The 14,560-nt window shown below is 38.3% G+C and overlaps 1 protein-coding gene across 4 annotated transcripts in view; it reads left to right on the top strand.

Annotated features, from left to right (window-relative positions):
* The window catches only part of LOC115214888 (mutS protein homolog 5-like), a 281,559-nt gene extending 273,459 nt beyond the window's left edge, over nt 1-8,100 (top strand). For 3 of the 4 annotated variants that reach the window (XM_036505639.1, XM_029783919.2, XM_036505638.1), the window contains 5 exons: nt 173-247; nt 925-1,065; nt 3,804-3,941; nt 5,600-5,673; nt 7,613-8,100. In XM_036505639.1, the coding sequence (XP_036361532.1) occupies nt 173-247; nt 925-1,065; nt 3,804-3,941; nt 5,600-5,673; nt 7,613-7,736 (552 nt within the window). In that variant the 3' untranslated portion in view covers nt 7,737-8,100. The remainder of the gene's footprint in view (nt 1-172; nt 248-924; nt 1,066-3,803; nt 3,942-5,599; nt 5,674-7,612) is intronic. The other variant, XM_036505640.1, reaches the window with a different exon arrangement.
* Nucleotides 8,101-14,560: the final 6,460 nt, after the last annotated feature.

The raw sequence follows: 14,560 nt of genomic DNA on the forward strand, positions 1-14,560 counted from the left end.
AGGAGACTTGGCTGCTATTTCTAGCTACAGTGACCACATAAAATCTTTCTCATTGACTCAGTTTTTTTTATAGCGGAAACATTTTCTTTGATTTTATCACTTTTCTTCATACTATTGACATTTTGTCTTGTCTCCTTTTCTTTTTTTTTATCCCTATATTGGCACCACAAAGATGTCAGATTGTCTGAGACATGCAACAGGTAGATCTTTGGTCATTGTTGATGAATTTGGTAAAGGAACAGAATCGGTAAGTCTGACTTCATCTCTGCTAAATGTGGTGCAAAGTATGAAGCCCTTATAATATCAGTCATTCTAGCTGACCTGAATATTAGTAGTCATTTAATTAATTAGTTAACTGGCTGGTTGGTTGTTGTCATCATCAACATCATCATTGTTGTTGATTAACCTCAGGTCAGTACTGACCTAGCAGACCTATAATCAAAAGCATCCCTGCCATGACCATCTCATCTTTCATTTTTACAATCAATGGAGAAATAGATTTGCCCTGTTTGTATGTCTACCTTGTAAGTTATTTACGGAAATTGCCGCCACTTTGTAGCAATGGTTCATCACTGTATGTCAGTGGGAGCACTGTAAAATTTACAAATGTTTTATTAGCTTACAGCATTGAGTACACATCCTTCCAAGGATCAGGACACATCATCAAGAAACTCATTCCAATATATTCTAGCTTTTCAAAGCAGCATGATGGCAGAATTGTTAGCATGCCAGGCAAAAAGCTTAGCAGATTTTCACCTGTCTTTGTATTCTGAGTTCAAATCCCAATGTGGTTGACTTTGCCTTTCATCCTTTTGGAGTCAATAAAATAAGTACCAGTTGAGTGCTGGAGTCAATGTAATCAACTTGCCCTGCCCCCAAAATTGCTGGCCTTGTGACATGAAATACAGTTGTTTCCACCAACAGGTTGATGGTTTGACATTGTTGTGTGCCAGTCTCCGTCACTGGCTCACCATGGAGAACTGCCCCCATGTTTTGGTCAGTACCAACTTTCACGACATTATAGAACAGAAACTGCTGCCTGCTTCACCAACTCTTGAATATCTGGTAAGGAATACTTGTTCAATTTTAAATGTGAGTCATCTGTTTGGCTATGAAGAAAACTAGCAGTATCGCCCGGCGTTGCTTGGGTTTGTAAGGGAAATAACTATATAAGCATTTTTAGAGATGTAAAGTATAATAGCCATCTCAATATGGCTAACCACAAAGGCGGGGTGTTACTGTAACTTTTTATGTTCTGAGATTTAATAATACATTTTTAGAGAGTTACTTCCCTTATATATGCCAAAAATGCATTAAAAATGGGAAAAATTTATGGTAAATTTTTTTTTAAATCGTAGACTCATCATAGACGCGTGCTAATACCCAGACGGGCTCGATATGAATCACGACTATAAGATACCCGGTTTTGGTTAAACTGCACTGCAAAATGTGGGAGTAGTTAGGAATCTAAATCGTAGGAGACAGCACACAACCTCTCTTTTATATATAAAGATATAACATAGATGATTAAAATGTGAGATCATCAGAGATGAACTCTTGAAATGGGTGCTCATACTTTTTGTCATCTTTCATATAATCTTTATATCCATACCCAATATTTTCTTAAAATGTAGACATTTCTAAAACTTTAAATTATTATTAACTTGAAACATTGGTTGAATAAGAAGTACCCTACAATATATAAACTCCTGGAGAACTGAATCAACCAACTCAGTTTCAAACTTTGGTTCAAACTATGTCATTTCAATTTTGATAAATAATGCTCTTGTTGAAGTCATGAACATCACAGCATCCCATTTCTACTCTGGTTGTACATGTTTTAGAAGATACTCTAGTTTTAGTGCAGTTGAGTGCTTCTGCCCTGATGAAATTTGTGATTTGGTTTTCATCACTTCAGAAAGGCATGAATGTCACATAGTTTCATTTTCCCTTCTGTTTAATCTAAGGTTTTGAGTCTATGTAAGGCTTTTTAACATCAATTTATCTTAAACACTTCTAGATGTTTAAATAACTTCAAATGATTAATGCTTAAATACTTTCAGGTGTTGAAATAACTTCCTTCTATAAAGGGTAAAGACCCCCTTCGGTCATGAATGACCATGGGATTGCACCTAGAAAGTTACCCTCCTAGACACAAGTCCGGGCAAGGTTGTTTATGGAAGACCGGCAGTCGCCCATGCATACCGGCCTCCCCTCTCCACGCCACCAGTGTTATCCAAGGGAAAGACAAAGGTCGATACAGCTTGGCACCAGTGATGTCGCAACTCATTTCTACAGCTGAGTGAACTGGAGCAACGTGAAATAAAGTGTCTTGCTCAAGAACACAACACGCAGCTCACAACCTCACGATCGTAAGCTCGACACTCTAACCACTGAGCCATGCGCCTTCACTTCTATAAGTGCTTAAATTTAAGCATTTTATGTCCAGTGTTTAGATATTTTTTTGATGTTTATGTGACATTTTACTGAAAATATTTATATGATTTGGATGTTAAGCATCACTACATGTCTAACTATGGCTGCTGTAAGTGTTTAGGTTACATCTATCATGTTGTATGAAGACACATGTGTGAGGAGATAGGAGGGTTAGTTCATGATCATAAGGTCGTTGGTTCAATTCCTGAACTGGACAATGTGTTGTGTCCTTTTGAGTCTGGCACATCATTTCACATTGTTCCATTCTACTCAGCTCTGAATGAGTAACCGCTGAGTCCTTGTGCATCTCTCTTTTCCTTCTCTCTCTTTCTTTTCTCTCTCTCTCTCTCTCTCTCTCTCTCTCGTAGAAATATCACATTGCTTTGGCTTTGTCATTTTATTTCACACACACACACACACACACACATATGGATAAAGTTAGTTATGGCCAGTCTATAAGATTATCCCAGATTTTGCATCCATAAAGCATTTAGGTTTTCAACATCTCATGAAACCCAGGGTAACCCCACAGACCAGCCACAACTAACTTTATTTAAATTCTGCTTCATAACTTAAAGTGTGCTTCTTTTTTTGATTTATGATATACTAATGATATATATATATATATCATTATATATTATATATATATATATATAGGCGCAGGAGTGGCTGCGTGGTAAGTAGCTTGCTAACCAACCACATGGTTCCGGGTTCAGTCCCACTGTGTGGCACCTTGAGCAAGTGTCCTATGCTATAGCCCCGGGCCGACCAATGCCTTGTGAGTGGATTTGGTAGACAGAAACTGAAAGAAGCCTGTCGTATATATATATATATGTATGTGTGTATGTGTTTGTGTGTCTGTGTTTGTCCCCCTAGCATTGCTTGACAACCGATGCTGGTGTGTTTACGTCCCCGTCACTTAGCGGTTCGGCAAAAAGCGACCGATAGAATAAGTACTGGGCTTACAAAGAATAAGTCCCAGGGTCGATTTGCTCGACTAAAAGGTGGTGCTCCAGCATGGCCGCAGTCAAATGGCTGAAACAAGTAAAAGAGTATATATATATATATATGTATCACACACTAATATGCACGCACATACACACAGTGTTGCATCCTGGATGTTCTGCTGAATCAAGGGTTAAAGGGCCAAGAATACATGTATGTCTGCTCACAACTGCAGAGGCACCTAAAAACCATTTATTAAAAGTATGACATATTTCACCAAGTCATACTCACTCACACACAACACAGTTAATCGTACTTGTATCTTGTACTTGGAATATACTTCAGTATTCAGATTTCTGTTAGATTCAAATATTTAAAATGACAACTTGGCTTTCGTTGTCATCGGACATTTCTCTTAACAGACAATGGAGACCTTGACCAATAAAGACGAAGTTGTCTTCCTCTACCAAATCACCAAAGGTTTCTCTGACTGTAGCTTTGCCAATGAAACAGCATTGCAAGCTGGATTACCTGTGGAGATTGTGGAGCGTGGCAAAACGGTAAGTTTGTATATATATTTCTGTGATAATTGATCATAGGATAATTATATTAGTGCTCAGATAATGATTAGCTCACTTGCATGGTGGTATGCATTCACAGATATATTTAAATGTGTGGATAGTTTGTTATGATATCTGTATGTTGGTACCCTGTCTCCAATGTATTTGTGATTGAATGAATGAATGAGTAGTCATCGTCATCGTTCCCACCACTGGCATGGGTTGGACAGTTTGACTGCGGACTGGCAAGCCAGAGGGTGTACCTGGCTCCAATCTTATCTGGCAAGGTTTCTACAGCTGGGTATCCTTCCTAACACCAACCACTCCGAGAGTGCAGTGAGTGCTTTTTCATATTCATCATTGTCATTGTTGTTTTAACATCCACTTTCCCATGCTTGCATGGAACAGACAGAGTTTATTGAGTCAGATTTTCCACAGCTGGTTGCCTTTCCTGTCACCAACCTTCACCTGTTTCCAAGTAAATTAATACTTCCCAATGGCCAGACATGTCTTCACAGAATATTGGAAATGAATGCCATTGTCTGTACCACCTGACTGGCCCTCATGCCGGTGGCATGTAAAAGCACCCACTACACTCTCAGAGTGGTTGGCATTAGGAAGGGCATCCAGCTGTAGAAACTCTGCCAGTTCAAGATTGGAGCCTGGTGCAGCCATCTGGTTCACCAGTCCTCAGTCAAATCGTCCAACCCATGCTAGCATGGAAAGCGGATGTTAAACGATGATGATGATGAATGACACCGCTTGTATGACAGTAATATGCATTTACAACTGCCATGCAGTGTCAAGGCAAGGCAACATTAACATACACACACACACACACGTTATGTGTGCATGTATATATACATGTGATTGTACATATAGCATCATCATTTAATGTCTACTTTCCATGCTGGCATGGGTTGGACGGTTTGACTGCGGACTGGCAAGCCAGAGGTTGTACCGGGCTCCAATCTGATCTGGCAAGGTTTCTACAGCTGGGTGCCCTTCCTGACAGCAACCACTCTGAAAGTTCAGTGAGTGCTTTTTATGTGCCACTGGCACAGGCCAGTCAAGTGGAATTGGCATTGACCACACTCGGATGGTGCTTTTTATGTGTCACCAGCATAGGAACCAGTCAGGCGGTACTGGCAAGAACCACACTCAGATGATGTCTTTTATGTGCCTATATATATATATCTTTACATATATATATATATATATATATTATATATATATATATATATATATATATATATATATATATATATGATGAACTTCTTTCAGTATACATCTACCAAATCCACTTACAAGGTTTTAGGTGGCCTGAAGTAATAGTACAAGGTGCCATCCATTGGGACTGAACCTGGAACCATGTGATTGGGTAGTAAACTTCTTAACCACACATCCACACCTATGCCTCAGTCAAGCTTGTAAATAAATATATATATAATGGTATAAGGAAATAGAATTGTTTAAATAATAATTTATTTAGGAATGTCATCCATGAGAAAAATAATAGCTAAGTTGGTATCAATATACATAACATAAGGAATATGTAAAAGACTATTCTGTCATAATTTTTTTGTAAATTAAGCTCAATAAAATTCCATGATATCTTAGAGGACTTAATCTTTCACATTTACTTCACCTTTCTCAAGATTTCCAAGTTAATTCAAGAGAACAAACCAATATATAACATTGATACTGCAAAGCAAGACTTAAAGTTTAAATGGTATGTTTCAAAAACTTATTTTTGTCATTTATAGCTGTGGTTCTCAACCATTTTTTGTCTGTGGGTACCATTGATTCATATTCTACTCTACTGGGCCTCCATGGTCATTTGTTGTATGTCAAAATAATCCTACTGTATTTTTTTTTCATCATTATCATCGTTTAACATCCGCTTTCCATGCTAGCATGGGTTGGACGATTTGACTGAGGAATGGCAAACCAGATGGCTGCACAAGGCTCCAATCTGATCTGGCAGAGTTTCTACAGCTGGATGCCGTTCCTAACACCAACCACTCTATGAGTGTAGTGGGTGCTTTTACATGCCACCAGCACGAGGGCCAGTCAGGTGGTACTGACAACAGCCATGCTCAAATGGCGTTTTTTAATGTGCCACCTGCACAGGAGCCAGTCTAGTGGCACTGGCAACAACCTCGCTCGAATGTTTTTCACGTGCCACCAGCACAAGTGCCAGTAAGGCGACACTGGTAACGATCACGCTCAAATGGTGCTTTTTACATGCCACCGGCACAGAAGCCAGTCAGCTGCTCTGGCAGCAATCACACTTGGATGGTGCTCTTAGCACTCCACTAGCACAGATGCCAGTCATCGAATTTGATTTTGATTTCACCTGCCTCAACAGGTCTTCACAAGCAGAGTTTAGTGTCCAATGAAGGAAAGGTACGCATAAGTGGGCTGGTTACACCCCTGGCATAGACCACGGGGTTTAAGAAATGTATAAAAAAATTAAAATATATTGTGTATTGTAGAAATATAAGCAATTTATTACACATAAATTTTAACAACAAAATCTTGTATGGACCCTGGTTGAAGACCTCTGACTTACAATTTGAATAAGGTGGCAAGCTGGCAGAATCATTAGCATGCTGGACAAAGCACTTAGCTGCATTTCTTCCAGATTTTCAGCTTTATATTCTAAGTTCAAATTCCACCAATGTCGACTTTGCCTTTTATTCTTTCAGGGTCAATAAAACAAGTACCAGTTGAGCACTGGAGTCAGTGTCATCAACTTACCCCATCCCCTCAAAATTGCTGTCCCTGTGCCAAAGTTAGAAATAATTATTTATTGTCTCAATGGTGATAAATTGGCAGAATTTTTAGAGAAAATACTGTGTGTTATTTCTTTCAGTCCTTTATGTTCTGAGTTTAAATTCTGGTGAAATTTGTCAATTTTCATAATTTTTCATTAGAATGTCTCAATTTTCTCCCGACTTAGTCCTTTGAATTAACTAGGACAAGATTTGGTTCTCCATTTAGAGCCAGCTCAACATTTTAAAATCAATTATTTACAATTTTATTGATGTGCAAAATTTGTTAATTTTGAGGATTCCAGAGTTGCTGAAATTTTCCAATATTTTACATTTTCTCTCGTTTCTCCAAATTTTTCCGATTTAAATTATATGGGACTGGCTTTGAATCTCTTCATTTTTTTTTTACTGTTCAGCTTAATCAGTTGTTCTATTAAACTTTAACAAAGTCTTGTTATGGTATTTATCCAGAGATAACATCTCTTATGGACATGTTGCCTTTAAAGACACAATATACAGAGAAGATGGACAAAAATTGTCCTAGCAGCATCTAACAAGAGTGTCAGATGCATTTCAGCATCATTGGGCTTTGTCAGTGGTATGTACTCATGAAAATTGTTGCCTCTGGTGTATAGGTAAGCAGTGAAAAACATTCACTGACATTGCAAATAGCTGCCCCACTAAATAAAAATCTGTTATATGCAACAGGAGCATTATTAAATTAAAATAGCTATCTCTATACTCAATATATGTCCATAAGAGATGTTACATCTTGACAAATACCACAAACGATTTGCCTTTCAATGATGTATTTACATTAAGTATGATACATTGGTGACTATTTTAATCTAACTCTGCTTCCATATTCTAATTCTTATGTCTCTTCTGCTTCAGGTGCCAGTTGTTGGTTGAGCGTTTCTTAAAACTTGATCTTTCATCTGAGAACTTACAAGCTTTCCTTGAAGATATAAAATTATCACACAACAAGATAAACAAGTTATCTGCCCAGAAAGCCTGAGGCATCATTGCCATTTATTGTGTTTATCTTGTTTTTTGGTACCAGTCGTTGTCTTAACTCCATATTGGCCCTTATTGAGCAGTGACCATGCTGCCTCTTTTTCATGAATAGTGTATTTCAGACTTCATAAATCTTGTCTCATTTTTTTAAGACTGGAAAAGGAAGTTTGAACAGGGTTTCACTGCTATTTCTAGCGAGTTGCGTGATCACTGAGAAATTTCCTGTTGCTTTTGTTGTTGCTGTTAATTCATCTTCTTGATTTAGTTGTTGTTCTTCAGGATCCTTTGTGATCAGCTAGAAATAGCAGTCAAACCCTTCTTATCACACCTTACCATCATAAAAAAAAACATGTAAGATAATGTGGGAAAAAAAGGTGGGATGGTCATTGTTGGAATACCTTTCAGTGTAAGTCTACTCAATCAAGATAACAAAAGTGCTAAACAGCAACAATATCATCATTATCTAAAGAGAAACTTGACTGTTATTTCTAATAGGTTGGGTGACTGTTTAGAATCTCTTTGATTGGTTCAATTTTGATGGCAGCTGAATTGTTTTTGTTTCAGATGTTTGTATTTATCAACAAGAAGAGGTGTGTGGTATCTGGGTGGTTTATGAGTGGTTTATGGGCTGTAAATATTGTAGCACATGACAGGAGACATGATGTAGAATTTATCTTGGCACTTAGGTCTGGTGGGAATCCTTTAATTCTCTTAAGTATGTGTGCGAGATTTAATGTGTTACCCTGTTTAAATGCTTTCAATAATAAATATACATAGCATTTTAATGGCTATGAGGAAGCTATTAGATGTTGCACGAGTACTTAGCATTGAATACCCTGCTTCTCATAGCAGAAACAGCTGTAAGCTAATGAAGTTGATTATGTAATACCTGTTCCTTTGCATTCGATAATTAATACATACATATATACATATATATATATATATATATATATATATATATATATATATATATTATATATATATATATATATATATATATATATAGCAATTAATAAGAGTAATGACCACTGAAGTGGATTCCTATATGCTAGAGATAGACATCAAATCACCTTACCACAAAGAGTGTGTTCTCAAGAAAGAAACCCAGCAAACGCCACCCTTTACATGTTGCCTGTATTCATGCTACGTAGGTAATCGTTTTATTTTGTAAATTTTCATTTGCCTTGCTTATTTTTTACATTTTGGCATTTGCTGGGTCTTTTTCTTGAGAACATACTCTTTGTGGTAAGGCAATTTGATGTCTATCTTTAGCATACAGGAATCCACTTTAGTGGCCATTCCTCTTATTAATTGTAATATAATTTTTAAATCTTTGGATTTTTTTTTAATATGCTAGACCCCTGGTTTAAATTGATGTTAATTGATTGATATCAATTTCTACCCTCATTATTTTAATTTATATATATATATATACGAATTGGATTCAAAGAATTGCATGGAGCCCACCATAAACATTCCAGACAAGAATCTGGTTATCAGGTCACATAGTTAATTAAATTCCAGTGCTGTTCAGCTTGACCATACACACACACACACACCACACACACACCACACACACACACACACACGCACGCACACACACACACACACACACGCGCGCACGCACACACACACACACACACACACACGTGCACGCACACACACACACACACACATTACAAAGTTCACTTACGACTTGTATGCTGCCTCATCTAAATGCAAATATCTTGCAAGTTTTAAGTAGACTGAAATATAAAATAACAAACTTAGTCCTCAGATGTATTGAATTCTCTCTCTCTCTCCCTCTCATTTATTCTCTATTTCTCTCTCTCTTTCCTTTTCTTTTACTTACTGACATATTAGGTGTATGGCTAAGGATACCTTACTATATATATAAAGGTGTATATATAAATGTGTATATATATATATATATATCAGTTATAACACATGCAAATGCTCGCACACATAATAAGCAGAATATCCACTTAGGTGTAAGTGCCATGAAGAATTTGCTGCATGGAATGTGGGAATGTTCTGTTGTAGACATCCACCCTTTACATGTAGCCTGTATTCAAAAGAACCAGTCACCTGATTCAGTGGCAAGACAGAACAAAATGGTCAGCTGAATTTGTTCAGGGCTGAACATTCACCGAGTGATCTGATGCTTATTCCCAAACATCTAAGCAAACTGACATGATGTTTTTTGTAAAGTCCTCTGACCAGACTCAAAAGGAAATGCCAGGAGCAGTTTTGAACTTGAAATCTGACGAGCAGTTAGATCAAAGCTGTCTTATCCATTCAGCCATCTCAGCTCATCATATCTCCTCCTTTCTTCATGCTTTGATTATTAATTAGCTTTTACTGTTTCTTTACTAAAGAAAGTATAATAGCTAGGAGGATAAGATGAGGCATGTAACTCATGAGTTGTCAGCTTATAGCCTACTGCAGGTATTGTCTTCTTGAGCAAGCCATTTCACCCTTCTTTGTTTGGTAATGAAGTTGTTAATGTTACTGTTTGAAAGTTGTTACAATAAAACTTTTTCATTTGTGAAGTGTTTATATTTCCATATATTGATTAATTCTCCTTCTTCTAGGCAACGGCATACAGGGTAAAGTCTTCCTTCAGTCATGAATGACCATGGGATTGCACCTAGAAAGTTCCCCTCTGAGACACAAGTCTGGGCAAGGTGGTTTTATGGAAGACCAGCAGTTGCCCATGCATACCAGCCTCCCCTCTCCGTGCCACTGGTGTTATCCAAGGGAGAGGCAAAGGGGTCAATACAGCTTGGCACCAGTGACATCACAAATCACTTCTACGGCTGAGTGAACTGGAGCAACATTAAATAAAGTGTCTTGCTCAAGAACACAACACACAGCCTAGTCTGGGAATTGAACTCACTATCTCATGATTGTGAGTCCAACGTTCTAACCACTGAGCCATGACACATAAAAGACAGTACATAAGAGAGACACTGAGTTTTAGATTTATAGGGAAAAAATTATAAAAACAAGCCAGTACATAACAAATCTATATGTTATATAACTGGTTGTTAATATAGGGAGAGAGTATAACTGACTTGTAACACTGTGGTGTGTTAACATCTTTGTGTGCATTGTGTATTATGTAACATACATTGATGTAACAGTAATGTTATGTAACTGGCATGAAATACTGTCACTAGCCTTGAACATCTTTAACACTGAAGTGAATATCTGATTTGTAACATACAGTGTTTTGTGATTAATTTGTAATGCCATAACACAGTGGTAAGCTGTGTAAGACTGTAGGCATTCTGCCCTTTAGATTACTCAGGTCATTATATCTGTGAACATGCTGGAGCAATGTGTAACAAGCTTGTAACTCTGTGGTGTGTTTTGTACTTAATGTTCAATACATGTTGCTTTGTCAATCATTGCTGCTTTTAAATAAAGTCTATTTATCACTTACAGAAGAGGAAGCTGGCTATTATTTTAGTTGGTTGCTTGTTTATATTGAAGCTATCTGTGGCTTATCTTAAAAGCCAATTATATACAACTGAACCTGGCTTATTTAATAAGCATTTATTTATATATCAAGTCAAAATCTACAAACTCTGATATGGAGAAAAGGTGTAGGTTGGAATTTTATACTCTGCACTGGAACTAAACCACGTGTGCACAGAAGGTGCAGTGGAATTATAGGCAGGACTGATACAAGGAAGAACAAGGATACACAGAAATAGTTGGAAATAAAAGCATCAGGGAAATAATTTCTTTTTTCCATTGCTCAGAATGCTCCTTAGTGGGGGTTCCTAGCTTCTGTTATGGAGCTGCCCTATCAACTGTGCAAGTGGATGCTCTGAACTGAAAACATAAAAGCCAGATTAAGAACAGAGTGGAGAAAGTTCAGGGTGTTATTCCTTCTGCTGGCAACAAAAGGATTCTCTCTTTCAGTGAAGAATGGATTCTACATTTGTGTACAAAATGTGTGATGTGAAGACATAAGCACTGAATGCAGAAAATGTTCAAAATCTGGAAAGAATTTTTCACTGGATTTCTAACGTTGGTGTGCATGATCAATGAGGCAAAGCTGGATGAAAAATAATCAGATGTCATGTGCAAGAGAAAAGACTGTTCTGGTATGGACTTGTAATCATCATCATCATCATCATCATCGCCGTTTAATGTCCACTTTTCCTTTCTAGCCTGAATCTGAGGAGAATTTGTTGAGGGTAGATTTTCTACAGTTGGATCTCTTTCCTGTTGTCAACCCTCACCTGTTACCAAGCTAAGTTATGTTCGTCCATAGCGGGATACTCTCTCTTTTACTCTTTTACATGTTTCAGTCATTTGACTGTGGCCATGCTGGAGCACCGCCTTTAGTCGAGCAAATCGACCCCGGGACTTATTCTTTGTAAGCCCAGTACTTATTCTATCGGTCTCTTTTGCCGAACCGCTAAGTGACGAGGACGTAAACACACCAGCATCGGTTGTCAAGCAATGCTAGGGGGACAAACACAGACACACAAACACATACACACACATACATATACATATATACGACGGGCTTCTTTCAGTTTCCGTCTACCAAATCCACTCACAAGGCATTGGTCGGCCCGGGGCTATAGCAGAAGACACTTGCCCAAGATGCCACGCAGTGGGACTGAACCCGGAACCATGTGGTTGGTTAGCAAGCTACTTACCACACAGCCACTCCTGCACCTATATATTTTTTTTTTTCATAGAAGACTGTAAATATCATGTGATGTTAAGACAACCGATGTTCGTTTGTTTACATCCATGTAACTTAGCGTTTCAGCAAAAGAAAGTAATATAATACATATACCAGACTGAAGTTGATTTGTTCACCTAAACCCTTCAAGGCGGTGCCCCAGCATGACTGCAAGTAAAAAATTATCAACTAAATCCCAAAATCCAACCGCGGTCTCTCCAACCATAATCTCTGATTTTTAATCTTTAACCCTGCTCTAATCTTAAACCGTTAACTCTAACTCTAAATGTAAATAATTGTAATGCCAAACGTTGACCTTTAACGAAACACTAAACTTAATCCTTAAAATTTAACTCCAGATTCTAATCCCCAAAAGGCATACACACACACACACACACACACACACACTATGAAGGTAACAAATGAAGAAAGCAGTAAGTTATATAGCTGTAAGAAAGTCTAATAGATACGCAGCATCCGAAATTTTTGTGAGATGTATGTAAAAAATTACATCGACCCCCTGTATGAAATCCGTGCTTCTTTTTCTGATCCCAAGAAAATAAGAAAAAATAAAAGTAACTTTGGTAGGATTTGAACTCCATGACAAAAGAACGTAATTAAATATCTCACAGACACGATTCAACCTCTGACCTACAAATGTACTGGTTCCACTCTTCGCTTTTTCTTGAGACACCCCCCCCCCCCTTCGGTCATGACTGACCGTGGGATTGCACCTAGAAAGTTACCCCACCCAGTCAGGCACAAGTCCGGGCAAGGTTGTTTATGGAAGACCAGCAGTCGCCCATGCATACCGGCCTCCCCCTCTCCATGCCACCAGTGTTATCCAAGGGAAAGGCAAAGGGGTCGATACAGCTTGGCACCTGTGATGTCGCAACTCAGTTCTACAGCTGAGTGAACTGGAGCAACGTGAAATAAAGTGTCTTGCTCAAAAACACAACACGCAGCCTGATCCGGGATTCGAACTCACAACCTCACGATCGTAAGCTCGACGCTCTAACCACTGAACCATGCATCTTCACTTTTTCGCTTTTTCGACTGCTACTATAATAGCATCCACTCAGTCCCCACCCCGATTCACTCGTCACCCGGATTGTTTCTCCTCATATCCCACACTAACAACAAAGTTCACTCCTTCATTCTCAGAACGCCATCGCTTCAGAGCTGTCTTAAAACATGGGTACGCTGGGCAGTTGCCCAGGGGCCCCACGGGTCTAAAGGTCCAAATGTGACCTATGTATTTTGTGGCTTGCTGTCAATAAATAAATACTATAGGGCTCAGTGCACTGATTTGCCCCCACAGTGCTGCTAAGGCGGTTCTGCATCCCTTTGGAACTCACCTCCCTTGTTCATGTCTTTCCTGCAGATCTCGACTTGGAACATTTCAAGCAGAACTTTAGTTAAATATGGACGTTCTTCTTAAAATCTCAGTGGTCTGAGAAGGCCCTGGTCACTGTCCCTGCCTACAGTCCCAGTAAGTAAAATATTAAAAAAAGGAAAAAGAAATATCACGTGACTTTTTAATCCAACATTCAACCGTTTTTTTGACATCCCATTGCCCGGTTTAATACCACCATCTGAATACTTTAGAAGGGTCCACTTTGTTATAGATATTTTGTCAGTGTCCCTATTTCAAGGTTAACTCGATAAACTGATGTGATGCCTACTACTATAACGATACCTGAATTCCGGTTTCTTCTCTTTATTCCCACACCAACGAAATATAAAGCATCTCAGAGACCCTGCAAAATGTCGTGGGTACACTTTTTTTTTTTTTTTACCTTTGATTAGAAATATAACGAAATCCTTTTACCTATTTTCAAACTCAACCTTCTCTTCTCTCTTCATCGATTTGCTGGAGACAAAAGAAATGAAATACCCCAACCACAACCACCATCACCCCCGTTGCTATTTCATGATATCTAGAGAGTTGGCATCAGCTGACATAGCTACCTTCGTTCAGGTAAAGTTTAATTAAATTAAACAACATATCTCAATTTTATTGGTTGGAAACTATCCTATGGTTGAAAGTTCTGTGATGCCATCTCACTGGTTGGTCAGCGCAAAACATCAGGTTAGCGATTGGCCGATCGCAG

Source organism: Octopus sinensis, linkage group LG8 (assembly GCF_006345805.1).
Source record: "Octopus sinensis linkage group LG8, ASM634580v1, whole genome shotgun sequence".
Lineage (NCBI taxonomy): Eukaryota > Metazoa > Mollusca > Cephalopoda > Octopoda > Octopodidae > Octopus > Octopus sinensis.